The sequence below is a fragment of the Corvus hawaiiensis genome, chromosome 1 (genome assembly GCF_020740725.1).
Source record: "Corvus hawaiiensis isolate bCorHaw1 chromosome 1, bCorHaw1.pri.cur, whole genome shotgun sequence".
NCBI lineage: Eukaryota > Metazoa > Chordata > Aves > Passeriformes > Corvidae > Corvus > Corvus hawaiiensis.
Window position 1 is genome coordinate 13,238,922 of NC_063213.1, and position 27,772 is coordinate 13,266,693.

The following is a 27,772-nucleotide window of genomic DNA, read 5'->3' on the forward strand; positions in this document are numbered from 1 at the left end:
AAAGCACAATTCAACATGAAGAAAGCTCATTTATGTGCCAAGTTACTTTTTAGAGAACCTTTTTTCTATTCAATTTCAATCAACTTGACTGAGCAGAGATCTAAAACATACTAGACCAGAAGAGATAAGCCAGGACCTGCTCTGTTTCTGAGGCATCTTGAATTACATCTGTTCACAATGTTATTCTTCCTGTCTAATTCATGGGTTTTATTTCAAAATCCATGAGCTAACTGATCACTGATATGCGCAGTTAACTTTACAAAGGTGCAGCTAAAAATATAAAACTGAAAGACACTATTCAGATTTCTGTATACATAATTGCAACATATGCAACAATGCAGAAGTGCCCAATGCATATAACACTGAATCATCAGAGCATTTAAATGTTGAGCTGTACTTCCAGATTTTTATGGTAGTTAATCCTCTAATTTTAATTTTTCTATATAAAATAATATATATATAGAAAATGTGTGTGTTTCTTATCCATAGCATGGCAATTAAGAAAACTACTACCCAAAAACATTTTGGAAGAAATAAAATATGGATTTTTAGGGTTTGAGCAGTTCACTTGTTTCAATAAAAGATATTTTCAGTGCAAGATTCCATTATTCACATACCTGTTTTTGATGTGGTAATATATTGCAAGAGCTACACTGTAAAGAAAAATACAGAGTTAATATCTCAGGACTGTCATATATATATGTTTCTGTCATATTACATATAAATTTAAAACCTAGCACAAAGCATGATGAACAGTATATGGTCAACAGCCTATATTCTTTTGTTCACTCTTGGATACCAGGAAAACTGCTATAAACAGACAATTTTATAATATTTGTTTTGCACACTCCATGCTTTTTACTAGTAATTAAGTACTTTACAATTTTGAAACGTGATATTTCACATATCACGTTGCACATACTTTCCATTTAATGCCCTACTCCACTAAACTCAACAGTTTAACTCCTACTGACTTCCAAGGTTGAAGACAAAGCACCACAGGCATTGGACATTCTCTTCAGTTTTGCTAATGCTGCCAGGTTAACATGAAATGTTTTAATCACCATTGGCTTACAATTGTGTATTTAAATCCAGTAGCTTGTGTCTGGCTTTACGTAGCTGCTCAAACAGCAGACTCAAATACCATGCTCCTACAGTTTTATGGCATCAAGTTACTTATTTTAACTCAGGAAAGACGACTCCCAGAATAACTTATTGCATTATGCATTTCCCCTACTCTCAACCACACACCAAAGCACCCCCGTTCATCTTTTGCACACAGACAAAAAATGTCCCTCTATTCACAGAAAGTTAAGATTTTGATTACATACACAACTAACTGATCTCATTCACATTTGAGATAGAAGAAAATTAAAGCATGGATTCTTATGGTTATCCTACAGTTTCCAACTCAAAACTCATGCTTTATTCACAATACATTTTTATTGAAGGATGAAGCTAAGCCAGCATTCTCCCTACTTATTGCAGCAGCATAAAACCAATCTAAGCTAAATGGGAAAGAGGATGGAGGAGGGAATTCACTCTTTCTCTTTGCAGACAATTTGTTTCGTCAGTGATTCGCTGTAAGATGCTTATGTCTTATACTGATGCAAAATCCCCCTCTTTTCTTTTCTCTAAAAGACCTTTTAAGAGTCAATTGGTTTCTCTCTAATTCTGTTCCAGAATTTTTACATGAAAACTGAGATACTGAATGTTAGGAAAACAATATGTTAGAGCTAAAACATTAGCAGAATTTTAAATTATTTCAGGTTTGGTTGGGGCTTTTTTTTTGAACAGCCATATAGTAGAAAATATCTTTCTCAGTTGAAAGTAAATATATTTTACTAAATTTGTATGAGCTTTTACCTGGTTGCATGAGAAGTTTTTAAATATAAATGTTTTTTAAATTTGACTTTTTTCTATAGATATATATTTAAGGAATCAAGAGATACTGTGTACCATGGACATTTAAAGGCCACAGTCATTACTGAACACAAGAAAAACCCACATTTATGAATGAATTTGATTTAACTGAAAGCTATTCACAAAATGAATTAGTCCTAAAATTTAATTTTAAATTATGCCCCTAGGAACACACCTGAAACTCCAGTTCACTTTATGAAAGCAGATGCAAGAATCTACATGCACAGCTCTGCTTGGTGCCCATATGGTTGCCTTTGTAACAAAATGTCAAATTAAGTTTAGAAAATATTTACTCTTTAGAAATCTGTATCAGAATCTGAAAGTCTCTCAGGGCTGTAACAGAATACCTCACCCAAGTTTCATTCTACCTTTCATACACTAGTTCAGCTGACACTAAGTGTGCAGCAATGATGCTAACGATGCAGCTTTCCATCGCCCTACCCCAGCCACCCCTCCTGCTGCAGATGCTGCAGTGGATACAGTAATATTTTAAACACATCAGTGCATAACATGACACAGAAGAGATAAATGAGCTGAGTAAAATGCCTCCCTCTTAGAGTTACCTATGTGCAATTGTCATTTTCCTGCAGAGACTGCAAGGTGTGGGGAAAGAAATGAAGTTATACTACAAAAGCAATAATCCTACTATCTCCTCACCCTTCAACTTGTTAAATGTGCAGCCAGACAGAAGATGCAGAGACTTTGTGTGCCAGAGTCCAGCTTCTCACCCTCTGTAGTCCCTTTTCAAGCCCTCTGACCCTTGGCAGCTTCCAACCCCTCCCAGGCTGGCAGCCTGGCCTTAGCCCTGCATGACTCCCACTTGATCCCAGCACCGGCTCTTCCAGCTCTTCTGCTCCCCACAGCTCTGCCCACCGCCATGCACCCGAGTGAGTCTCTCCCAAACACACCCCACCACCGGCTCATCCTTCTGTGTCCTCCTTCACAAGGCTGCTGCCAGCCACTGTGACCCCCCTGAAAATGCTTCTTGGCTGCTGCAGCTGAACCCATCTCTTCTTCCCATGAGCAGCGGCAGTTCTGATGCAAAAGGGGACCCAAAACTCACCCAAAAGGCTGCACACTCTGCATACAAAGGATTTTAGAGTAGAAGAGTATGAGATTCAAGGAGGAAAAAAACCTAAACACCTCAGAAATGAAAACTGTTTTTCAAGTGTTAATCAGAACTATTTTTAAGTTACTAGTGACAGAAACCTGAAGAAAAGCAAGACTATATTCCAGGCAGAAAGAGCTGACAAGGACTCAGGCACCAATTTAACTACAAAACCTTTCTCCTCTCCCCTCTTTTTCCTTTAACAGAAAAATTAAGGACTGTCTTAGTGACCAACATTACAAACTCCTTTGGATGTATTAGACTGAATAGATTTGTCTCTCATGTAAACATCTCTGCATCAGAGATGCTAACTTAATAAATTTTTGCAATTGCATACACTAAGGTAACCAGCCTACAGACAACTCAAGAGAGGCTATCACCACCATTAACAAAGAGTATAAAATGCCTGAGCATTTGGTCTCTATTTTCCCCTTACTGTACAAAATGTAAAGAACAATACTCCACACATACCAATTTCCTTTCTCTCCAAAAGTAAAAAGGCACCAGTGAAACTTGAAGTGCACATCTGAGACATCACCCAGTAACTCTGGAGCATGACTGATTAAATAAATTTATTACTTCAAAAACTAAAACCTTTGAAGCTTGCTTAGTAATGGTTCAGAAATATGTATACATAAATACACACATAAAATGTAAGTTCTAGCAAAAATACATAAACTGTAAAACCCACCATTTGATGGTATACTTGAGGTTTGGTTGACTGACTGTGCTGTCATCCAGGAAAATAGTGGAGCAGGAACTGTACTTCCTTCTCAACTGCCCAGGAGGATGCTATGAAAAACATGCAAAAGAACAATGGCAATTATGTAATACCAAAGCATTTTTTTGGGGAAATGTAAGAATTTTAAAAAGACAAATTTCTGTCTCTCATAATGACGCACACAGTAATGTGAGCACATTTTGAAGCAGTTCAGAAAGTTCAGAAATAATTAACAGTGCAAAAGTCACAACAATCCCTGCCTGAGATTTGCTAATGCTTTCAAATCCCAAATGCCCTGCGTCCCTCCTTTCCCAAAACCATGCAAAAATTTTTCTGCAGGCTTACTCAAATACATACATACACTTGGAATGCAAAGATGAACAAGACCTATATTTCTGCCCTCATTCCAAAAGAGTAAATGGAAGAGTAAAAAAGAAATTGTGTTAGCAAAGAAGATTGGTTTACCAACAGATATAAAACCATGCTTGCAGAAAAAAAAAACATTTAAAACCCTCAAAAGAGCTCCTAAGAGAATGAAGTAGGGGAAAGAGGTCTTTCCAGCAGAACTACTAAATTAATAAGGAGAATTCCAAAACAGTAATTCATCAATAATAGATTGTTATCAGAAAGGAAGAAAACTGATCAAAGGACAGAAGAAACGTATATAAGCAGATCTTAAAAAGTCTCTTAAGAGAAAAGGTTTTCAATATATTTCAATCATTTTTCTGCACTACCATAGAAAAACATTGGAAAACTCAGCCAAAAAAACTGTCATTTGACAACACTACTTATTTCTGAACATTTTTTGCTGGGAGGGCTTCTCCTTCAGCCGTTTAGAGTAGCCAGCACTCCACCAGTTTAGAGAGAACAGTTTCACCACATCACCTAATAGCTATCACAGTGCTTAATCCTCTTTGATTTTATCTTTGCTTATTCCATCTACACTAGCAAATAACTTGACCAAGAACCTCTGTCAGGAAAGTTAAGACCAGTCAAATTACACATTTAACTCACAACAGAATAGGTTTAAAATTCACATTGACATGGAAATTTTGTCTTACAATTAATGTTGTTTCCAGTGTTTCAGTGGAGAGACCAGTGTCAATGCCATCAGCGGAATTTACAGGTATTTACCAGCTTAGGGCAACTGAGTATCCTGTGACTCCTACCTCAGTACATCTTGCCCTGCCCAATTTCCAAAACAGCCATCATTACCAATGCCAGCACTCATCAGCTCAGTAATGCTCCACTTTCCACAAGCAGCTGACTTCTTAACAGCACTCATTACACAGACAGACAGACAGACTCCTGGCAAAACCTACACACATCTAAGTCATCTGTCTGTATTTCCCAGCTATGAGTGAGAAAACATACAAAGTCTTCTGTTAATTGAAAAAAAAAAACCCAACATTATCTGAAGCTGTCACAGTTGTAGGAACATTATGTTCAAATTATCTGAAAGCTTACCAACAAATTCTATCAAGGTCCTTCACTTGACCAATAAAATTGTTGGCTGAACTGCTTTTCTTGGAAGTGAAAAGGTTTACTGAGAAAATGAAAAATACACCTTTTCGAAAATCCTCCAGGACTTTGGAAAGGTACTTTGGAAGCTGACAATACATCTACCTTCCAGGCTATTGTATGTTAAGCAAGGCAACAAAGAGAAAAATCAGATGCGTTGTGAATATTAATGCCATAAAATTTATTATCTAGCATTGATGCATCCACAGAGAATTACTAGGGGAGTGGTGATCCATAGCTCTTATTCTACCACAGTTTAGTTTAAATATCTGCATTAGTCTGTTGAGTACCTTCTCTAGGCATGATAAAGGCAAAGCAACTTAAAAACAGCAAAAATGAGACTCTAGTGGCTGGAGAAAAAATGGGAGATACACAGACATCTCAGCGTTGTTATTAAAAAAAAAACAACACATGGAAAGTTTTCTTTCTGCATAGTAAGTGTCAACATGTTTTAAAGGTTTAGATAAAATTTAAGATAAATATACTGGATTCATTCAAGGGAAGCACAATTAAAAAACAGAAAACAACTCTGTAGCAACACCACTATCAGATTTAAATATTCTTATGTAAACAGCACTCTAACATTCGACACACATCAATAATAAGAGCAACACACCTTATTTCTGAAACTACCACATCACAGAACTCTTCTTGGATTTTCAGCCCACATCACACGTCATTAGGCTTGGAGCTTTTCACATTTCAGGAAAATACGTGGTGTCTCGTGCCTCACTTTCTGTTCACAACAACTTGGCAGGAAGGAGCACCTCTCCCAGTCAGAAGAACAGTGCCAAGTATAAACCTACACCCTCAGGTAAATATTCACACACCTGTGCTATGTGAACAAGTGACCTGTTGGGAGATCAACGTTCCCAGCTTCTACTCTGATGTTCAACTGCAGCCATATGATGCAGCAGGTAACAGATTTTTTGCCTTTTCCAAATTGCTGGAAAAGGCCCTCACTTTCATATTTTATCTTGACTAAGCTGGGAGGCAGCTGACGTCCCACAGTTCAGTCAAGCAGACTTTTATGAGCCCCCATAAAATGAAGCACAGAAACCTTCTCTATCCTAGCAAAGGACAAAAGAGGTTTCTGAGCATCAGCTCAGTATTCAGCACTGTCCAAAAGACAAACTCCCTTCTGTGTCCATTTCAATGGGGTAAGTCTGTGACCAAAACTGTACAGGAGCTTAATGCCTTTGTATTTCAAATCCATCACAGCTGACCACAAAAATTCTCCCATTTAGACAATTCAAAGAGGCTCTAATTAAGAAAAATCAGAAGAGCTGAGAATGACTATAGAGCTTTTGGAGAAATTAGCCAAATCCTCTAATGAGCTCCTTCTAAGGTTCTATCCCACCATAAGGCTGACGTGGGGAAAAGGATAGACTGGTACAGCTCCTTTTGTAAATCTTCATATACAAATACGAGCATAGGACACATGAGCAGCCTTGAGAAGCTCTGCTATTGCAAATATTTACAAACTCAAAGCACCTCACTGACATGAAGTGGGATTCACTTTACATGTATTTTGAGTAGCCACAGTACTATTTCTGTACCCAAGCTGAGATTCCGTAGATGCTACGCCTCTCAACTTCAGCAAGACTTCCAGCTTCATCTCACATAAAATTCCCAAAGGGCAAACCAAGGAAAATATGGCAGGTAAAAACTACTTGGAAAATTATAATCTGGTTACCCAGGGATCACTTTCAGATTGGAAGGCTGAAGTAAGGGACATTCCACAGAGGTCTGGTCTACTCCATATAAAATACTGAGCAATAACTTTGATCACAGTTTCAAGGTATTTTTTATTGAATTTGCAGCTGACATTAACTTGCAGAGGACATGTTTCTAAAAAAAAAAAAAAAAGGAATATATCAATAGAATTTGTAGTTACTATGTATGCAACAGGGTAGAGCACCCATCCACTCTGCTCAGCTGGAATTTTATGTCCAGCTTTGGACACTGTATTTCAAGAAAGATTAATTAATTTCAGAGACTCTGGAGGATAGAGAAGTAATATCAATCAGAGATTTGAAAACCCTGATTTACAAGGAAAAGCTGGCAGGCTGGAAAGGTTTTCTCCAGGAACAAAGCAAAAATAATGGCCTTAAGTCATGTTGAATTGAGTTCCAAAGAAGAGGACGCTGTTCTCCATGACCATTGTGGATGGGATAAGAAGGAGCAGGCTTACATTAAACTATGGAAAATTAAGATTGGACATGAAAGTGAGAGAAGTCGATGGCAAAAAAATCTCAAGCCACCACCTTTTTCTAATAGCAGCTATAGCTTAAGTGACTTGAGCAGTGATAGAATCTCCATCACTGAAAGTTGAAAAGAAGAGGTAAAACAAACATATGCCAGGAATAGCTTAGATGCAGGCTTCTGCTCCTAGACAAGAAACCAGACTGAACAAGCTCTTGAGATGAATTCTGGACCAGTTTTCTATCATTTGGTGATTTCTTTTGGTGGAGAGTATTTGTAACTCTTTACAAGCAGTTGCTATTTTTCTCATTTCAACCAAAGACATTCACTAAGAAATGCTGACATTATAAATCGCAATGAATACGAAATAGGTGTTTTGTGGAATTTCTTTTATAACAGGAAAAGATGTAGAACAGAAAACTCTGCTTTTTAACTTGCTAAATTTTTGAATGTGTTACAGAAAAAGCCCTGAGAGATCAAGGTTCAATGTATTTCCAATAATGCAGGCGTTCCTAGCTCTTGAGACTAGTATTTTTTCCCCTTGCACAGCTAGTACTAAGCAAATATCACTGCTTTATTTTTCTTCCAGCTTCATCCTGACACTTTCCAATTTTCCAAATCCTGTGTGTTTTAAGATGTTTGAAGAACAGGTTTTTACCTGAAGTTCACATAAAAATATATTATCAGAAATCTAATGGCCTCGTTTGCCGTCAAAATTACACAAACACAGCAGAACTGCTTCTAGGTACCTGCTTTGAAAGGAATTACAATGAATTCCTAACTTTTTACAATGAGATTATACTAAAGAGTTAGTTTATCTCAGGAAGCATCACTTAGAAATTACATCTAAATTTGTGGGGAAAGAGGAAATCTTGCTATTTCTTTTGTTAAAGTAGGCACTTCAGAGGGGTTTTGTGTAGTAACATCTAACAGAGGGGGCATACTGCCCAAAACCAACACTCAGAATTGACCAGAAGGGCCAGCTCTGGCCTCTTTAGCAGCACTAGTGTGGCTCTCCGCCCCGATAATCAGCAGGATTTGCTCCTTTGGGCACAACACTCCCCTAATGAAGCTATACAGCTTTTGTACCAGTGCTGGCCCTCAGCCAGTCAGCTTCCAGTTTGGCAAAGCAGCTACAGTCTTTTTCAGTGCTCTTTTACACTTGTCCATCAAAAGACAATTCGGAGCTTCTGTACTAAATAATGATAATAGTGTCTCTTCTTCCCATGAACCAGGTGTAAGTCAGTGCATGATTTTAAAAGGTACTATTAAATAATATTTTCCCCCATGGAAAAACTGAGGCTTGCTTGCAGCTGTCTGTGCAGACATGCCCATCAGCTTCCAGGCACTAGAGGCTGGCCAAGATGCTAAAAGGCAGAACTGGCATGTAAAAGTGCACATGAAGCCAAATTACAACAGCAAGCAAAACTACCAGGACTGCTTCTGACTTGGAAAAGGGAGGTTCCTCTCTTGAGGATCTTCTATTGCTTCAGGACATGAATTAGTTCTGACAACACAATTCACAGAAAAAACATGATTTTACAGGTCAACAAAGTGCTTCCAAAATCAAGCAAGCCATGCAACACAACTCCCTGCATGGCTCTGCAAATCTCTGCACTTACTTTTATCTTGCATAATGGGAATACAGAAAAATTGTCTACCTTTGGTGTAGATATATTTGCTGAAACAAAAGTAATAGGAAACTGTACTACTGAATGCTCATCTTCCTCTGCCAACAACTACAATTAAAAAAAAATCCAGTCCAACCACTCTTAAGTAATACCCCTTGTTCCTCATGATTCAACTTTGTCCTCAGTTAATTTCACCCATGTTTGATAATGTCCAAAACTAGTCTAGCTTAGACTAGATCTGCCCTTGCAATGCTTTTGCTCTTAAAGCTTGTCCTTACTCATGTCAACTATAGAAAATTACGTCAGCAAACCACTGAGCTCCTGAGGGGCTCAGCAACCATTAGGTAAACTCAGGTAAACTCCTCTGCAGCACATGCAGGCCCTATTTAACCACTGAAAAAGCACCCTGTTTTACAAACGTGAAATATTAGATATTTCTTTGAAAGCTAAAATCAGCTCAAAGGCTTATATTTACCAAGCGTGAAATTGCTACTGTTGTGCAATTTCACCAGAGGGACTTTATTGCATTCCCAGCAAAGTTATTACATAGCCCCTCGTAAAAGAACTCTCCTGCATGTTCTAACTCAAAAGTTAGCTTTTGTTTCTCCCCATAAAAAAGTTTATCACTTCATATAACTTAGTGCCTTGAGGCTGACAGGAGAGGTAAAATTCTTCACCCTAGAGGACAGGAGAAGAAACTAGGGACTGAAAGACTTTAGAGAAACACATTTCAATTAGTAAGTTTAGGTAAGCCATTAAAGAAAACCTGTTAATTTTAACTTACTAGATGCCTGGAAGGAATCTTAAACTGCATCTATTAGGAATGGCATCAGTGTAGGGAAACTGCTAACTGGACCAGGTGGCCTATAAAGGCCCCCTCTACACCTGCTTCTTTGTGAACTTGCAATGGAGAGGAGCAAAGACCATGTTAAGCAATCTCTAGGAGAACTTCAAGAACACCTGAGATGCCTCTAATCTATTTTCCAGTTTATCTTGTTCTTCTCTTCGAGTGAGGAATGTCAATTAAAATATCTTAAGGAATTTGGACAGCAATTATAAGCCTTTACAATAGCCAGCCTCGGGCAGTCCCCTTGAAAACAACATTTCATATTTTATGTTGTGCTTTGCTTTCACAGATTAAACTTTTCATAGTCTGCTTTTCAGACTTTGTTCCCATTTCAGCATTTATCTTATTTACTCGTTAACCACTAGTTGAAAGTGTTTGATTATCAGTCACATGTCCAGTAGTTTTACAACAGGGAAGCAGAACAGCTTCTTCATTCATCTGACAAGAAAATTTGGGGCTTACATAGGAGTAAGTGCCATACATCATTCCAAGCATGCAAAAAGGCTCAAAGAAATTGCTCCTGCCACACCTCGTATGGCAAAAGACCCCTCTGTTCTCTGCATGTCCCTAGTACTATGTCTGGGGTGGAGCTTGCCCTGATGCAAGTCACCAGGGTCACTTACAAGGACCAGGATTATGACATGAGTGTTGCCCAGTAACTTTTCCCCAGGATGATGAAAAATAATTCTGGTCTATATACAGATGTCAACTTTTCTACTTGGAATGACAAAAGCAGTATTAGTCTGCTGGAATTTGAACATCCAGTTGCCAGGTAGCAGAGAGTGGAAGTCATGACCAGATCCCTAAAAAAAGACATTGATGAAAGGATGCTGTTGCTACACAGCTGGCAGACAGTCTCCAGAATAAAAAATACATGAAAATGAGACATTACTTCCTTTTATTTTCTTTTCCTTTTCCTACCCTTTCTCTTCCTTCAGAAATATTCCAATATGCAAAAAATATCCCTGATTCTTAAGGGGTATTACATAAGCAGAGATTCATTTCAAGAATGTATCTTGCCTTGAAGAGATTACTTGGGCTAACAGAGCATTTTCTCCTTGTGTGAAAGGGAAAATTTCTAGAAAAACTTGAAGGAGAAAACAACCTTTTTTCTCCCCCCACCCTGCTCCTTTGCGCTACAAAAAACCCAGTAAAAAGAAATACCTACTGCAACAACAATAAAAGATTCACTCTTTCTCCACCACCTCCTCTAAAAACACAAAACGTGTCTGTCTTCCTGTTTGCTTTCCTTGTACAGGCAGAGATACTGATGCAATCTCTCTTCTCTGAGAAAGGGAACGCCTCTATCTCAGGCTGCATCTTCATCCCTCTCAGCAGCTTGACTAAGCAGATTAAAAAACATGTGCACACCAAGGCAGCATGAAAGTCATAACAAAAACCAGTGACTGCCAGTGCAACAGGAAAGGGAAGCAGAGTCTGCTGCAACTGCTTAGAAATTAAAACAGGCAGGAAGAAAGCAAACAGGTCAGGTACATTGTAGGTAGGGAACTTCCAGCACCATTCCCAACCTGTCATCTGTCTCCTTGGGCTCCGTGGGAAGACTGAGAGATGACAGCTCCTCCATAGCACTCTGTCACTCCCTCCTTTCATTCTTTCTCCACCCCAAAAAAAGAACAGCTGCTGGCTTCTTCCATCACACCTACTGACAAGGTGAATCTGAAACATGGCAACTGTCAGCCCTTAACAAAGTGTAACAAATCAAAGCAGGAACCCACTATTTGTGTTTGGGGATCAAAGGAAACTATTCAGCCAAATAAAATATTCTTCAAACAAAAGCAAGTGAGAAAGGAAAGGAACAGTGGTGTGGTCATGCTAAGAAAGTACATTTTTAAATGAGGAACAGTCAATATTACATTTTTTTATAAGTAATATTTCAAAACTGCATTTGTATAAACTACTATTCTCATCTGTTACTACACAGAATTTGGTAAGCAGTTAAAAAAAAAAGTACAACTTTTTTTGACACTTCTCTTTCTAACCAGCCCCCCCATATCACTTGGGAGAAATTCAACTCTGGCTGCAAAATAACCAGTTAAGCAGATACTACACAAAAAGATAAAAATATTTTGTTGCTCATCTTGGTTATTTATCACAAAAGGAGAATAGGCATCAAAAACAACAACAAAAAGATGACATCATGGAAAAACCACAAAAGAAAAAAGCACTGAATTATGGTGAGGAGTTCTTTTAAAAGAAAGACAAAAGAACACTACAGAATTTATGTTCTCTGGCATGTTTCCTCCAGAGCAGACGTGGGGACCCAGCACTTCACATCAACAGAGGAACAGACGAGTAGCAATAGCTCCTGTTAGCACACACTGAGAAACAGTGGAAAAGAGCTGATTAGTCAATAGGGTATATCATAAACCCATGTACCACGTAAATAAGACCCATCATTTGTCACATACAACTGTTAAATCTAAGTAATTCCTTAAATTTCTTCCAACAAGGTGGTCTAGGAAAACCATGATGGTTCCCTGCAGTCTGAAAACCTAAACACAGTTCCAGTTATAAGCCACAGCTACCCCTTCGAAAATGATCACCAGTTTGTGCACCAGCTTTAGCACACTGAAGATTTAGGAGGTGCTGAATGAATACTCACAGGTGTGCTGAAGAAACAAATTACAGGGACATGCCTGAAAATACAGTTTATCTATGAGTATTGTCTAAAAAAACTTAACTGACTTGTAAAGACAGAGAGAAAGCCATGGTAAGGACTCCAGCTTCATAAAGGTTCATTTTTAGCTTTGTAATTCAGAAGTACTTTATAAGTACAAAGAAGTCAGACTTAAGGTAGCAGTAAATCACTGAGGAAGTTTACAGTACTGCAACCTCAGCCAATACTTTGAATGGCACTTGGGGGGAAAAAACAAAACAGAAATTAAGAAGAGGTACAGCACTTAGCACATCAACTGCATATGCTGCTATACTGAGCTCCCAACAACACAACTCCTCAGTGCTATGATCACCCTTCCCTTTTCTGCAACATGTCCAGCCTAACCTAAGAACATTTTATAGCAAGGTTTGCAATAGTGTGCTTCCAGCAGCATCCAAATAGTCATCTTTGTTAATCTGCTGGAGGAAACTCAGTCTGCCTAACCCAGAAAACAATTTTTACATATGAAATGGTTGGTACTGAGCACACATTATTAGATTTACAGGAACCCAGGGCACTGGCTTTCCAAGTAATTTTATAACAAGACAATTGCTCTGCAAACTACCCCCACATGCACTATAAACAATGGGAATGTTTTGCAGGGGAATAGAAGATGAGTGATCATTTCTTCTGTATCATACACTTTTTTTTTTTGTAGAAATAAATGTGCATTTTAATATCTACCAAGAATCAGTCCATATATTCTTTTCCACGGGCCTCGTTGTCTGACACATGTGTTGCAAGAATCCCCACTGCAACAGATGAGGACCAAGAACATCTGCTAGCCTAGAGAGGGCAACTTTAAGGGCTTTGTAAGCCTCACACTATCTCGTGACTTCTCAGAATCTTAACTCTTGGGAAACTGAAAATCTCACCTTGCTTTGGAAGCCATTCAGTAGTTTCAGAAATACTCAACACCAACCAGTTCTATCAACAAATGAAGCAGTCCTGCCCTCTCACCCCACACAGCAGGTCATTCCTGCCCTTGTGGCTCCCTCCCTTTCTGCAGGTGTGAGCCCTGGACTGAATCACAATTAGGAGCCCCATTTTAGCTTTCAGCTGAATCCACCTGCATTTGTGCCCCAATCCAGTTTATCTGGAGCTAGACAAATGTTCACCCCAGCACAAAGAGATGAAGAGGGTATAAACCACATCTGTTTGTTTCAGCAGCTGTAGTGTCTTAAAAATGAAATGACAGCTTATATTTCCAGATCGAGAAAAACTAGAGAACTTCTCCCCATTCACCTTGAAGGCAAATAGTATTTGGTAGACAATTAGTTCTTTCCCTTTTCAATTTCACAGAGACATGACTCCAAATATTTCAGCACAAGGCTTCACATACTTGGAACCACACTGGTTCCAGGTGCTTCAGCAGTACAAACAATGCTAACTGAGGCAAAGAGCCTGGTCCTGTATTCAAAGCAGGCTACAGGGTATTTGCCCTCAGCTTCACTGAGAATTTGGTTCAAACAGAAGGGAACTGAACTGAAAAATGCCCAGGGTACATAAGCATATCAAACCTCCATCTTCACACTCAGCATGTACCACATGTGAATCCACAGTTACACTGCATCAACACTGGTCAGGCACTTCAGAACAACTGTGCACGTATCAAATGCTGTAGAGCTCCCTGCCAGTGCAAACTTGCATACAAATGTAATCTACAGTTTCAAGAGTTTCTGTAGTAATTTTAAAAATCATACCAGTGTGTGCAGCTCTTTTCCCCAGATACCAGTTGCCTACGTACACGGATTGTGAGCATGATACTGTCTTCAACAGATTTGTTCCACTAACTCAATAGTCAAGGCCTATACTTCAGGATCCTGATGCAGAACAGACATGTGGAGCATCAGCACCCTCTCAGCAATGTGGAAATCATGTGTGATAACTCTCATTTACTGTATAATATAGACAACAAGGAGAAAGCTGCATAGCGAGGCATTTTCACTTACGTGGTTTATATAGAGACTCTTGCGTTTTTCTCTCACTGCAAAAACACAAAATATGATAGAAATATTACATGACTATTTTTCCCGATTAAGCTTCTTATATACCATTTATAATAAAAAGAACAGGAGACTATCTATGTGCAACATTATAATTCCTTTTGCACTAACCAAGTATATTTATATAGCAAACACAGAAGGAACATATATCTGTATGCATAAAGGCATTTATGCTCACTAGTGTGGTGATGGGCTAAAGTTCTCATCCATTTGGGTACTTCAGCAGGCACTGGTCTGCATGGGCAAGCTAATATGCAGTAAGCTGCAGTCCAAGGTAGCAGTGGCTTGGCCATTCTTCCCCAGTTCTCTGTGTGGGTACTCCTAAGCCACTGGTGCCTTCATGCAAGGTACCTAGCTGCAAAGTGGCCTACACTACTTTGCAGGTATGAAAGCACCTAAAGAGCTACACCACGGACTTAGCAAATTGTCATCATAGCTTACTGTGCACTAACTCCCACAGAGGAGCCTTGAAACCGTATGGATTACACCACTGCCTTCTATAAGGCACAAGCCTGAAACTATTACTTGTGTTGGATGTAACAATGAAAATGTATTTCTTTGGTGAGTATGGACCAGTCACCACAAGCACCACAATTAGCCAAAACAGTCAGAAAGTAAATATCAACAACAAGGGAGATAGATGTATAAAGTCTTAATTGTCAGGCAAATGCTTATTACAGCTGATTAAATATACTCTTATTTCATTTTTTTAAAGCACTTCCCCAATTAACTCACCCCATAGAGAGCCTGCGGAGCTCTGTTCCAGTGAAAATACCACAGCATTTAGGATACAAGTCTGGAGGCAACTAACACATAAATCAAACTGCAGGATTAAAATAATAATGGTTTCATGCTGTAGGTGATTAAATGCACTTTGGTGCACCATGATTTGAAAGCTATGGCAACCCAATGCACTTAGCAAAATAAGAAAGTTCACAATGGTGGGATAGCCTGTTCATTCCCTGTTGGATGAGAAGCCGTTATTTGTGATTTATTATAAGCAAGCAATCTCACATAAACAAGGCTGTATGTGTGAATACTGTGAAATAATTGTGTTTAATGCAGACATAAAATGAAAATTAAAAAATAAGAAAAAACTTTGAAAAATCCTTACATAATTTTCCTCCCAGGGAGCAGAAAGGAGAATCACACATGACAGATGTTAGCCATGTCACTTAGAATATGCTCAGATCCACAATTACGGACATTGTATAAGAAACAGAATTAAACAGGAACAGCAGAAAAATTCTGATGATCTAGTAAATTGTTAAACTGCTTGAAATCCTGCTAAAACACTGCACTACACTTAAGTTCCACACACTGCATTTAGCACCAGAAAAACACATAATATGTTTCTACAGAGAAACAACAAAATTATGGTAGATACTTCTGAGAACAGCCAAAGTATTTGTCTAGAATCACATATTGTAACGTACAGGCAACAAACAATCATGATAAGCTGTGTGCAAGCCTAATATAGTACATAACTCAAAGTTAACTCCTATTAACTGTCAAATTTTGAACACAGTTAAGTATTTTATATAATTACATTTATATAATTATATAAAATATAAGTATATAATTGTTTAATCACAATTATACCGCATTCGAAGTTCTTCAAATCCTACAAAGACAGCCTGCACATATACTCCAAATTCCATTTTAATGACCTTTATTCCCCTTAGTTTTTTTCTTCTGTATTTTCCCTTGTATCCTTTATTCAATTCCCCATGAAGGTACAACCCTCTATTTCCCAAAGTACAAATATTACTCACAGCTCAATCCCATTTGCTATTTCCAGTCTCCAGAAGAATATGTTAACGTATTTATACACCCCTCCCTTTTGCCTGCTCCAAGCACTTCTTGTGCACAGCTTTGCAAGCACCAGGCTGACCTCTTTTCCCTATCTCTCCATATAACAGAAATTCATTTAGCCTGGACTCTCAGGTAAGACACTACAGGAAGGCAGCCGCTTCTTTCTGTGCTTGTGGCTCACTCTGCCATAGTGTAAGGCTCAACTCTCTCCAAAACACATGCCAGTGGAGAATTGGGCAGAGCAGAAACCCACTCTGTCACAACCACTCTCTTTTGTAATCACAACCCCCCCTTTAAACAAGGGGAAGCCAATTATTGCACAAGGCAAAATGACTGTAAAGAGGTAATTCCATCACTTGGCTTCAGTCAGTTTAAAAATGCTTTGCTGCTCATATGGTCTGCAGCAGGCCAGACCATCATGTTAGAATTAACTAGCATTTTGCAGCATAAACTCCTAACTGCAACTCCAGGATTTTGGGTTTCAGGCATGAGGTTTTGATGACGTGAAGCTGAACAGATTTGGAGTAAGTTTAAACAATTAAACTTCTACTTTTTTTAAACAATTTAAAACTTCAAAGTTGTAATGGAACTCTTCACATGGAGCCTGAGATGCGCCAAATTGTCTTAGTTTTCCTCATTCTAAGGCCAACGACCTGTTCCTATTGCTGCAGGCACTTTCGACTGTTATTACTGAGCTTCTGCAATAGGAGGAAAGTATCCTGAAATTAAAAGAGACTGAGGAAATACACACACCCAGAGGCACCTGTGTGTATATGTACATATATATGTATTTTTCATTGAGCTGTAATAAAAACTTTCACTGTGCAGTTTCTATAGACTTATTTTTATGTTAGCCATATCAGGATTGAAGACAAAATCCTTGAGGATTACAACTGTAAGAACATCTTGCGTTTTGGAAGTTGGAGTTACCAGCCATTATTGGCAACTCATCTATTTTTCTTTTAGCTGAGAAGACTGGTCCTAGCTAACATTTAAGAGTAAAACCAGCTTACTCCACTTCTATACACATATATAAACACAATTTCAAAATCTTATTTGTCTGAAGCTCATTGTTGCACTGATACTGCAAAATTTAGCCCATACATTGAATGTGTAAAGCCAAATCTAAGTTAGGAGAGAGGCACAGCTGGAAAGCACCAACAGGAAACACCATTACCAGCACCCTGGAGGAGCAAACATTGCCTTCTTGCTACCATAAAGGAAAGGCAGTTACATTGTTGGGAGTGCTGTTCGGAAACCCTGCGTTAATCACGGCCACACACTAAATAGCACATGGGTTTCCAATCACCCACAGCTCACTGGCCAAGCTCACCAAATGAGGGAGATCTTGCATAAAGCACTCACAGAAGTTAAAAACATAACAGGTAATACTCTGTACTAGCTCCCTAAATAGGAAGAATTCCACACAACCTAGAAAATTCCCAAAAGAGATGGAAACATTTAGAAAAGCTTCTCTAGTTAGGAATCAAATTAATATTTATTGTGACTTTAACTTTTCTACAGATTTATTGAATGTTCAGGTAATTAAGGATTCATTCAGACTACTGATGAATTACATGCTTAGCATGGCATCCAGGCTTCACAGAACAAAGACAATTAAAGACCACATAATAAACGGAGATGCCTCATCCTGTCTCATTGTATTTGTTGCTCTCCGCTCACATGCTAATCATAAGAAGGTCAAGCACAGCTCCTATGCCAGGAGAATACTATAAGACTATCAGTGAGGCTCAAAGAGCACAGGGTTACTAGAAAGCCAAAGATGGAACTGCCTGAAGGTAACACTGCCAAGTCACTCTAGCACCTAGTGATGGACTTGGCCACTTCCCACTGTAAAACCATGAGATGTATGCTCACAGCCAGAGCCAGATCCTGGATGAAACCCTGAATCCTGATGCCACTGGACTTTCTGTGTATTGTGTAATGTGTATTTTCAATGTCCACAGGTCTTATCTACAGAAGTATTCTCACTTACAGTCAACAGGAAGGTTTACCAGCCCAATACTATTAAAGTAATGGAGCAATTATTTGCCCAAGTTAGGTGTTTTCAAAATAGCCAGCTCAGCTCTCCTCTTCTACATCGTCTGAAGAAGTCTTGAGGGTCCCCTAGATTCCACAGCAACCTGTCAGATTACAACCCTACATGCCCTAAAAAATCCCTCTATTTTCCCTTTAACAAGCACTTTATAGCATTTTGGTTAGGCAACATCCTTGAACAGTGTGGTAACTCCTACAGCTCACTTGGTTCAACAAGGGGCCCAAAGTACAGCCAAGCAAAACGCTTAGTACTGGGAGCTGTCCCACCAGAACATGATGGTTCTTGGCAATAGATCAGTAGATAAATGTTTGCAGAATCTTTTTATTTTTGTACAAACAAAATAGCCTTTGTATTTTTTCCAGTGTACCAAGGACAGCTGAACAGATCTTACACTCCCATTGGTAACATTTCTATAATGTTTCACTAAATCCATTGTTCTTACTCAAAAATATGTTCTTCACATTACTTAAACTAGAACAAAGCTTCATAGATCAACTCTAGCATGGGTATAAACATTTTTATAAAATGCTTAAAATTAACTCCATACTGCAATAAATTAACTGATATTATTACAAGTAAGAATAATCATCCGGTCTGGTCAAAATTTTAGTTGTTGGACTTGGGTCTATTTTGTCCTTTCTTTCAACAGGCTGTAACAAGAAACAAGTAGCATCCATACGGGATTAGACAGTTTCAACACACTGCAAAACCATTATAAAATAGACATCAATCTTTACAATACAACTATGGAAATATTATCATATTCATTTTACAGACTACCAAACCAGGTTAGTATGGTAAATCACATCCAAACCCATGTAATGAGGCATTGACAGAACCAGGGCTGAATTCAGAAGGACAATCTCAAGGTCAAAGGAGGTACTCACATAAGCAACTCTTCAATTAGGGCCTAAATGTATATCCTCTTTGTTCTAGTCATGCTCAAAAACTAGCAAAAAATACACAGTAAGTGAAAACTACATTATTTTTCAAGTGATGTGTTTGACACTGCAATTTACTATGTAAATCAAAAGCAGCATTTATAGGCAGCAGAAAGGAGGACAAAGAATTCATATTGAACAGTCAGAATTACAATGCAGGAACTGCTTTGAAGGTCCTGCTAGAAAATAATGTGTTTTGCATCCATTATTCATTTATTTCTAAACCAACATGTCATACATGTCCAACAGGGAACAAAAGAGCCACAGTAAATGGCTTCTATTCTACTAACTCTGTCAGGAGACTTGTTTAACCAATGTTAATTTTAGAGATCATTTTGTCTATGTATAAAGAAAACCAACGTAACTCCAGACAAACATGATTATATCAAATCCATAACGAGAGGAGAAGAGGAGAGAATGTTTGGGTAGGATGGGAGTTATTTTGTTAAGAAAATCTAGTACTGAACTCATTTACAGTATCATCTATATCAGAAAAACCCTGGAAATGTCTTCTTAGCTAATATAAACTGGCATTTTCTAAAAGAATACTTTCTACACATCTTTCAGAAGCCTAATGATCAGAGTTTAAAAAAATTAAGAAACAGTTAGACAAAAAATTATGGATTTAGAAAAAAATATTTAAAAAATATTATTATATTAAGCTTCATCCATATTTGTACTACTGGTCATACAAGACAATTAGCTAAAGGTGTGACTATTTAAAACTCTAACATGATGCCTCTAAATGCCTCTTTTTGGGGAAGAGGGGGAAATTACATATTAAAGGACTATCACATGCATTCAACAAAGGGTTTAGAGATAACTACTGTAATAAATTCAGTAACCTACCATCTGTTTGTGATTTACTGAGAAATATCGTACTGGCCCGTGGATGATCTGATGGGTTGAATTCCATGTTCAAATCTGGAAAGAAAGAACAGCACAAAAAATATTTATGATTATTCAATGGCAGACACAGATTTTCTCATTCTTTTTAATAACACCAAGTTTACATACTTAAGCAGCTACTGTAAAACAAAATCCATCTTGAGGCTCACTTTTTTATCCTTCCTTGCACAAGTGGTTCTTTTTGGCATGCAAATCATTTGCATCAACACAGCTTTGGGATTAGACTTCAGTTCTAAGGGCTGCTTTTGGATTAAAACAGATAAAACAGCTTGAGAAGTTGGTACACAAGAAGTCAGGAATTTCCCATTTACCATCACTTTCTTCCCACCATGCCCCAAAGCCACAGCTTGGCACAGGAACACAGCTTGTTATATGTAATTATTGAATAATTAAGTATTACAAACAAATACACAACCCTCTACAGATAGACAGGTTTCCAAGATTAGGCATGATTTTAAAAAAAGTAGTTATTGCAACTGAATGTAAACAAGTAAAATCTAGGCTAGAGTGTTTTATACGGTCAAGATAAAAAAAACTTGGAACCTTCACAGATTAACATTCTCTTTGCTGTGACAACTTGAAAAAAAGAAGCAAAAAAACCCCACAACTAAAAAAAAAAACAAAAAACCACCAAACCAGTCCTAAAAGATATTCACCAGTTACAAATTCAAATTGATCATACATCATACAAACTTCTATGAATTTATTTGTTCCCAAATTCCATTCCACTACAATCTGCTAAAGCTTACATGCCTGTATCCACTGGAAAACATGCTACTAAAATAGTATGTAATTTTTTAGCATTTCCTTGCTCTCCAAGTGTGGCTTTCTGAACCTTAGTTCTCTTACATTCTCTCTATCTCCAAATGCACACTCCCTTGCATTTGATGCAGGCATTTATGTGAGACTGCGTATGAGCACTGATATGTTTATCTTCTGTGATTATCCCAGCCTTTCTAAAATTCTCTTATTCCCCTTTCACATCCTTGTGAAAGCTCAGTAAAACTGGAAATTAAGCCCAAGGTCTTAGGAAAAGAAAACAAAGCCTTTTTGTCCCAGGGTCAAGTTCTTCTGCCTACAGCTTTGCCTGTTCCTTCAGCATCCATGCCCATACTCTGCTGTCCTTTCCCTTTTATTTAATAATTTACTAGGTCTTCCACTTCCCTGTGTTTTATTCCTCGCAACACACCTCTTTACAAATGTACTTCCTATTTGTATTTTGCCCTTTTATGCTCTCTTGGATTCTTTTTCACCTCGCTGCATTCTGTAGTCCATGACAAGAGCAGCCTGACATGCTGCTGGAAACCTGGGCACAACTTCTGGAAAAAACTGAATCTTCTCTCTACAAGAAAGAACCCAGAAATGCAGAGGTGCAACTCCTCAGTTGCAAATGGTCTTATTATTATCCTTATCATCAATGCCACAAAGGACAGTGAATCTAGGGATTTCAAGGGAAAACTATTTTGATCCTCCCAGAAATCACAGACAAGTTCAGAGCTAGGACTTCTGACTTCAAAGGCCTATAAACTAGAATGTTTTCATGTTCCTTTATGCATCTTATTTAGACATACAGAAGAAAAAAATAATCACCCATTGAGACAGTGCTGGTAAAGACTGTTTTCGATTTCAGGATGGCTTTTCTATTAAGCCAAATTCAAGCTCTTCGTTATGTGAAGAGTAATCAGCACTTAAAAATGCAAAATACATTATCTATTATCCACCTCTTTTGTCTTTTATCACATAGCACAATACATCACCAGAAAAAACAGAGGTGCTTTTTCTTTTTTAAACCACTACAGGTATTTTTTCTGCAAATACTTTAAAGTACAGCAGTACAAATTCAGTCAATAAAATAGGATCACAAATATGAAACTGAATCCAGCTTGCAAAATACAGTAAACCAGAAGAGCACTTCTTTCTTTTCTAGAAAATTATCTGCTTGAGGAATAATAACAACCTGGTACAGGTTCACAGTTTGTTTGCAGGGCTGAAAAGAAAGGAAAACCAACTACCAAAACATCTTAGTCAAGTCGCACCTCCCAAAGATTCCTGTGCTGCAAGGTGCTATTTTCCAAAAGCAGTAAACCAACAGAGGACTTAAAAGTCTTTCTGAAAAATATCATGAACTACCAAAAAGCACTGCCTCTAAGATAAACTGTTATTCTTCTGACAGGAGCTGAAAGACGGCCAGCAAAACCCCATCTCAGCAGCTGCAGAAGACAGTCCAGGGATTTTTAATTATCTTGGCAGAGCCAGCAGCCTACAGCCAGGGAGCAACTGTGGCTCCTTCCCACCACTGAACCCTACAGAGCAGCACACGTCCTCCTCTCTCCACATCCCTTCTCTCACATCCTCCCCAGCAACAGGAACGACCAAACACATCCATCTGTCTTTCTCAAACTGCCTGCACAAAACTCAGAGGAGGAGAACATGGGTATGGGGAAAGGTAAAGGCTGTTTTACCCGGCACATGGTGGCCAGAAGGGGACAGGTGCTGCTGAGAGGGGCTGGCTCCCCCTGCCCCTCTGAGGAACAGCACAGGTCTTACAGGCAGAAGCAAGCACTGTGTGGTGTGCACCTGCAACTCAGCCACTCCCAGCTCGTCCAGGGAAAAGTGTTAGCAAATCCAAGCAATCCCACAGGCCACTTGTGGCACCACATTACTCCAGGCCACCACTGCTGGCACACTGGAATATTAGAATGCATGAAGTTTCACAACATGTAAGATTTTAGTCTCTGGTGGTTCTTAGGTGGTTCTTAATTCATCATACAACTTAAAAACAAATGTCTTTTTGAATATGGCAACAGATTTGTCACTAGAAACTGTTGGGGTCCCTCCCCTGCCGTGTAGCCCTGGGAGAGGGGCCCTGAGGGCACAGACACGGGGCTTCCCTGTCCCTGCTCAGCCTCGTTCCCATTGGTTGGTTTGTGTTCCCTGCGCGGGCAGAAGGACCCTTGGTCCGGTGACTGGAACAGTTCCTGGGCAGAGCCCCGGCCATGCGGCTGGAGAAATAAACATCTCTCTGAAACAGCTAGCAAGAATCTGTCTGTCCGTATATATTTCCCTTCCACGGGACTCCTGGTTTGATATATGCGTGTTGCAGGATCCCCACTGCAACATAATGGTGGAGAATTGTGAGCAGAACGATCCCCGATCCCTAAGCGACTGATTTGTGTGAGTAAACCCTGGAAACTTTGGATTCCTCTTCTTGGTTTTGCTTTGCTATTCCATATCTAAACTATGGAGGAACCGTGGGAAGACTCTTGGCTCTCAGAGCCGCATATGGACATTTATCTTAAACTTAAAATGATTCTTGAACAACGATTTGTAAATTTTAGCTTGATTCAAGCTCAAAAAGAACTGAAACACTTCCTGGCATGGTTGTTTAAGAACTTTTTCTATGTTTCTTGGGATTTAATTCTTACCAAGGGCTTTTGGAAAACTGTTTGGACACAGTTAATACTGGAGTCAAAATATATGCCGATGGAAGAATATTTTCGTGAATATTATTTAGTTACCGAGACTGTTGAGCAATGTCAGCTGTGTCCTGGCAAAGGGAAGCGTGGCGCAGGGACCGTGCGGCCCAGGCCACGTGCACCGAGCGCTCTGCGAGCAGCAGCGAGGCAGTTCCCGCGCGCGGGCGGAGCCAAGCGAGCCGCAGTGTCAGTGGCGGAGCGGGGAGCGGCGGGACCCGGCGGTGCCCGAATGGCCCAGCACAGCGCGTGGTGGAGCGAGCCCCGGGAACGCCCGGCCGAGAGGGGCGGCGCGCGGGCGGCGATGGCGGTGGAGTGGAGCCGCGCCCGGCCGAGACGCGCGCTGGAGCCGGGCGCGGGGGGGTCGTCGCTCGGGGGCCCGGCCGAGACGTGGGTGCAGCGCCCGGCAGCGGCAGCGAAGCTGCGACCAGAGGAGGCGACGCACGGAGAACTGAGCGGCGTGGCCCGGCCCGGCCCGCGCAGCCCCGAACGCGACCTCGGGAAGAGCGCGCAGGCACCAGCAGCTCCGACAATTCCAACACGGGAGCGACCGAAGGAGAGAGCAAAGACGCAGCGAGACAGAAAACAGCAGCCACTCGGAAAAAGGAAAAGATCATAGTAACTAAGATCTCAGGGATAGTAAAATGGTATAATGTTAAGCAAAATTATGGTTTTATAACAAGGTGTGACAACCAGCAAGACATATTCGTGCATAGAACTGCTATTAAAAAGAATAACCCTGAAAAATGCATCCCAAGCTTGGGAGATGGAGAGGTAGTGGAATTCAAAATTATACGAGGTAGAAAAGGGTTACAAGCATCGCAGGTCACTGGGCCTGATGGTGTTCCTGTGAAAGGCAGTATATATGCTAAAAATCGTAGTCATGTTAGACAGTATCTCCCTTGTAAACCCCCCCTACAGTCTCCCTTTCCTAATCCCACCTTTCCCTTTTACCCTATGTCCTATTACCCCCAGTGTATTCCCAATCCCTTTTTTCACCCATGGTTTCCCTCACAAAACCATGCTTTTGCCAATTGTTTCCCCAAAAATCCCTTTCCAATGCCGAGTGGGGGATGAAAAGGGGGAGGGAAGAAGTTAAACCCTCTCCTGCCTCAGTTTCCCCACAAAGCATGCTCAGAGTTCTGTCTCCCTTCTGTCAGCCCTAAGATGTTCCACAGAATCTGATTGGACATTTAAAGACTCAGGAGGGTGGCTTTTTTTGTCTTGAAACTGTTCTTGTTATGTTTATCCAGTTGTTTTCATTCTCCTTTTATTAAAATAGAACGGGTGAGGTGTTGGGGTCCCTCCCCTGCCGTGTAGCCCTGGGAGAGGGGCCCTGAGGGCACAGACACGGGGCTTCCCTGCCCCTGCTCAGCCTCGTTCCCATTGGTTGGTTTGTGTTCCCTGCGCGGGCAGAAGGACCCTTGGTCCCGTGACTGGAACAGTTCCTGAGCAGAGCTCCGGCCATGCGGCTGGAGAAATAAACATCTCTGAAACATCTAGCAAGAATCTGTCTGTCCATATATATTTCCTTTCCACGGGACTCCTGGTTTGATATATGTGTGTTGCAGGATCCCCACTGCAACAAGAAACCCCATTACAGAAGAAAGAAATCAAATTATATACCAGTATCTGAAGCTAGTAACTCACCACCAAAGGGCATTATCCATAAAAAGGTTAATTCCATCCTAAAGAAAATAGTACATTCATACTGCTTTTGTGTTATTAACAGTTCTTCCTAGTATTTGAAAAGTACCATGAAAACCCGCAATAATAGCAAAAGGTTTACCCATTTTGTAATGAAAGAGTCAAAGATAAAAGGAGATTTAAACTCACACAAGCAATAGTCCATTATTCAAAAGAGAGGAAAATGTGAGCCAGAATTTTAAGTCTTGAAATCTGCACAAAAATGTTCTCCATTGCTAACAGTCTGCTCTGCAACACATCACAGCCTTCAAATGAAAGACTAACAGTGGGCACCTCTTCCAACAGTTACCCAGCATTCCAAAATCAGCTTTTAAGAAAAAGCCATGGTCTCATAGATAGTCCAAAGCAGAAATCTTTCACTGTATCTTTCTTTCCAGTTAAACAGAATTGGAATTTTTCTATATCTTTTCCTAGTTCAAAAATCAAGTTTGTTAGGTTTTGGGTTTTTTTTAATATTCATGGACTGTTAAGTTATTCAAATTTTAACCCACATCCTGTAAACACCTGAACAGTCTGATACTCCATGAAAATTTCAGGGCTTTTGTCTTCTAAGGATTAGGAACCAAAGGTTTGTGTCTATAAATACATGTACATATGCACATATCCATATCTATAGATTGACTGATAGTTGCATATTTAAATGAAACATAATTTTTGGTTAGTCAAGGTAAAGTCAGACTCGCATACACTTCAAATAAGAGATCATGTGTCTAACAGAATTCACACAATTTTGGAGGATTTGGACAAGAAGTTACAAATGCATGCAAATATACTTAAGATTGCATTCTCTTATTTGCTTCACAGCAGCCAAATTAAAAGTTATTATAATGGCCATTTTGATGCATCACATCAAAATAAAATGGCTCTCTGAGGGAAAAAAAAAAAAAGAGTAGATTTTGCATATAACTTAATTTGGTACATAACTGTGCTGCAGTTCAAGGCAACCACCAGAAGACCCCAATAAGATTCACCCCACACACTGTGAGAAACTTAATTCCTAAAGCTACAGCAGCTGCATTCAAATATGGCCATAAAAAGAAGTGAACTGTAAAAGTTTGGCTTCGGACTTGGGCTAAAGCCCAGGCAAGATTTTAAATCTCAAAACAAGATCTTAAAAAGCATTAGTGAGACCAAAAAAAACTGGACACAGCCTCAGTTTGCACTTTTTAAAGAGCAAAAAGAGTAAGAAGAAAGTTTAGATGAGTGTAGACTCAGACTGCTGAAAATGCTTTCAAATGAGTCTTGAGTTGAAACTTTAGCTGAAGAAAAAGGAAAACTAGGAGGTGTCTGCAGTTCACATATAACTTCGTAAGTACTGAAACCTCTCTCTAACCTAGCACACAATATAACAAAAACAGTGGAAACTGAAAGCAGAAAGAAAGATCTTAATTATGACCTTGGATGCTAAGAGGGAATACAATTAGGCAGTGAAGCTCCACACCCAAGGAACATGCACTCAACTGATCTTGATGTTTTCCCTTTTGAGAAGATTGCTTCAGACAAACATCTTTGGGCTTTAGTCCAGCATGAGTATTTCGGCTCAATTTAAGAATCACTTAGGCAAGTTACTTGCTTATGATTCATATGCAGGTCAGATCAGATGATCCCAAGGGCCTCAAGCCTAAGTTCTATAAAATCTTCAGAAATAGCAATATTTAAATTATTAAGCACAAAAGTTCAGGAAACCCCAGTGGCACATCTGTAAATTTTCTAAAACTGCACCAACTCTGCTGCAGTTCTTCAGAAAGAGGTACATTTTCAAACTTGTGGTTAGAGTACATTATGCAAGATAAAAACAGTAAAAGATGAGACTAAATCTTCTGTGGCAAAACTTTAACAAAAAACCCAACTGCTGCTTCAATTCATGAGTCTTACTGTGATAGGAGAGGGCACAAGAAGAGAATGACGGATGGGTGCTGCAGCAACTAACTTCTGAGCACATCAAAGCTTCTGCGTGACACAAACAGGAAAAACCAACACAGTCGCTGCTTTTCTAACAGTGCACATGGGATGCAGCACAGGGAGCAGGCCTGAAAATGTGTTTACTCTGTTAGAAAAATAAGATGTTATTTCCTTCCTTTTGAACAACGAAAGTCAGGTAAGTTTGCACCACCAAAGCTCTGATGCTGATTTGATAACAGAATAAAGTCTAAACTGAGTAAACCACTGGTTTTAGTCTTACTCAATTCTGAAATAACCTGGTGAAATTCTTTCCTTCCTTCCCCTTTG

The 27,772-nt window shown here is 39.4% G+C and overlaps 1 protein-coding gene across 6 annotated transcripts in view; it reads right to left on the reverse strand.

Moving 5' to 3' along the window:
- CCNY (cyclin Y) overlaps positions 1-27,772 on the reverse strand; it is a 124,672-nt gene that overhangs the window by 27,852 nt on the left and 69,048 nt on the right. For 2 of the 6 annotated variants that reach the window (XM_048288958.1, XM_048289208.1), the window contains exons 2-6: positions 20,304-20,378; positions 15,754-15,765; positions 14,586-14,620; positions 3,723-3,823; positions 618-653 (exon numbers count right to left, since the gene is read on the reverse strand). In XM_048288958.1, coding sequence (XP_048144915.1) covers positions 618-653; positions 3,723-3,823; positions 14,586-14,620; positions 15,754-15,765; positions 20,304-20,378 — 259 coding nt within the window. Of the gene's footprint in view, positions 1-617; positions 654-3,722; positions 3,824-14,585; positions 14,621-15,753; positions 15,766-20,299; positions 20,382-27,772 lie in introns of those variants that run through there. The other 4 variants (XM_048289047.1, XM_048289290.1, XM_048289121.1 and 1 more) reach the window with 4 other exon arrangements.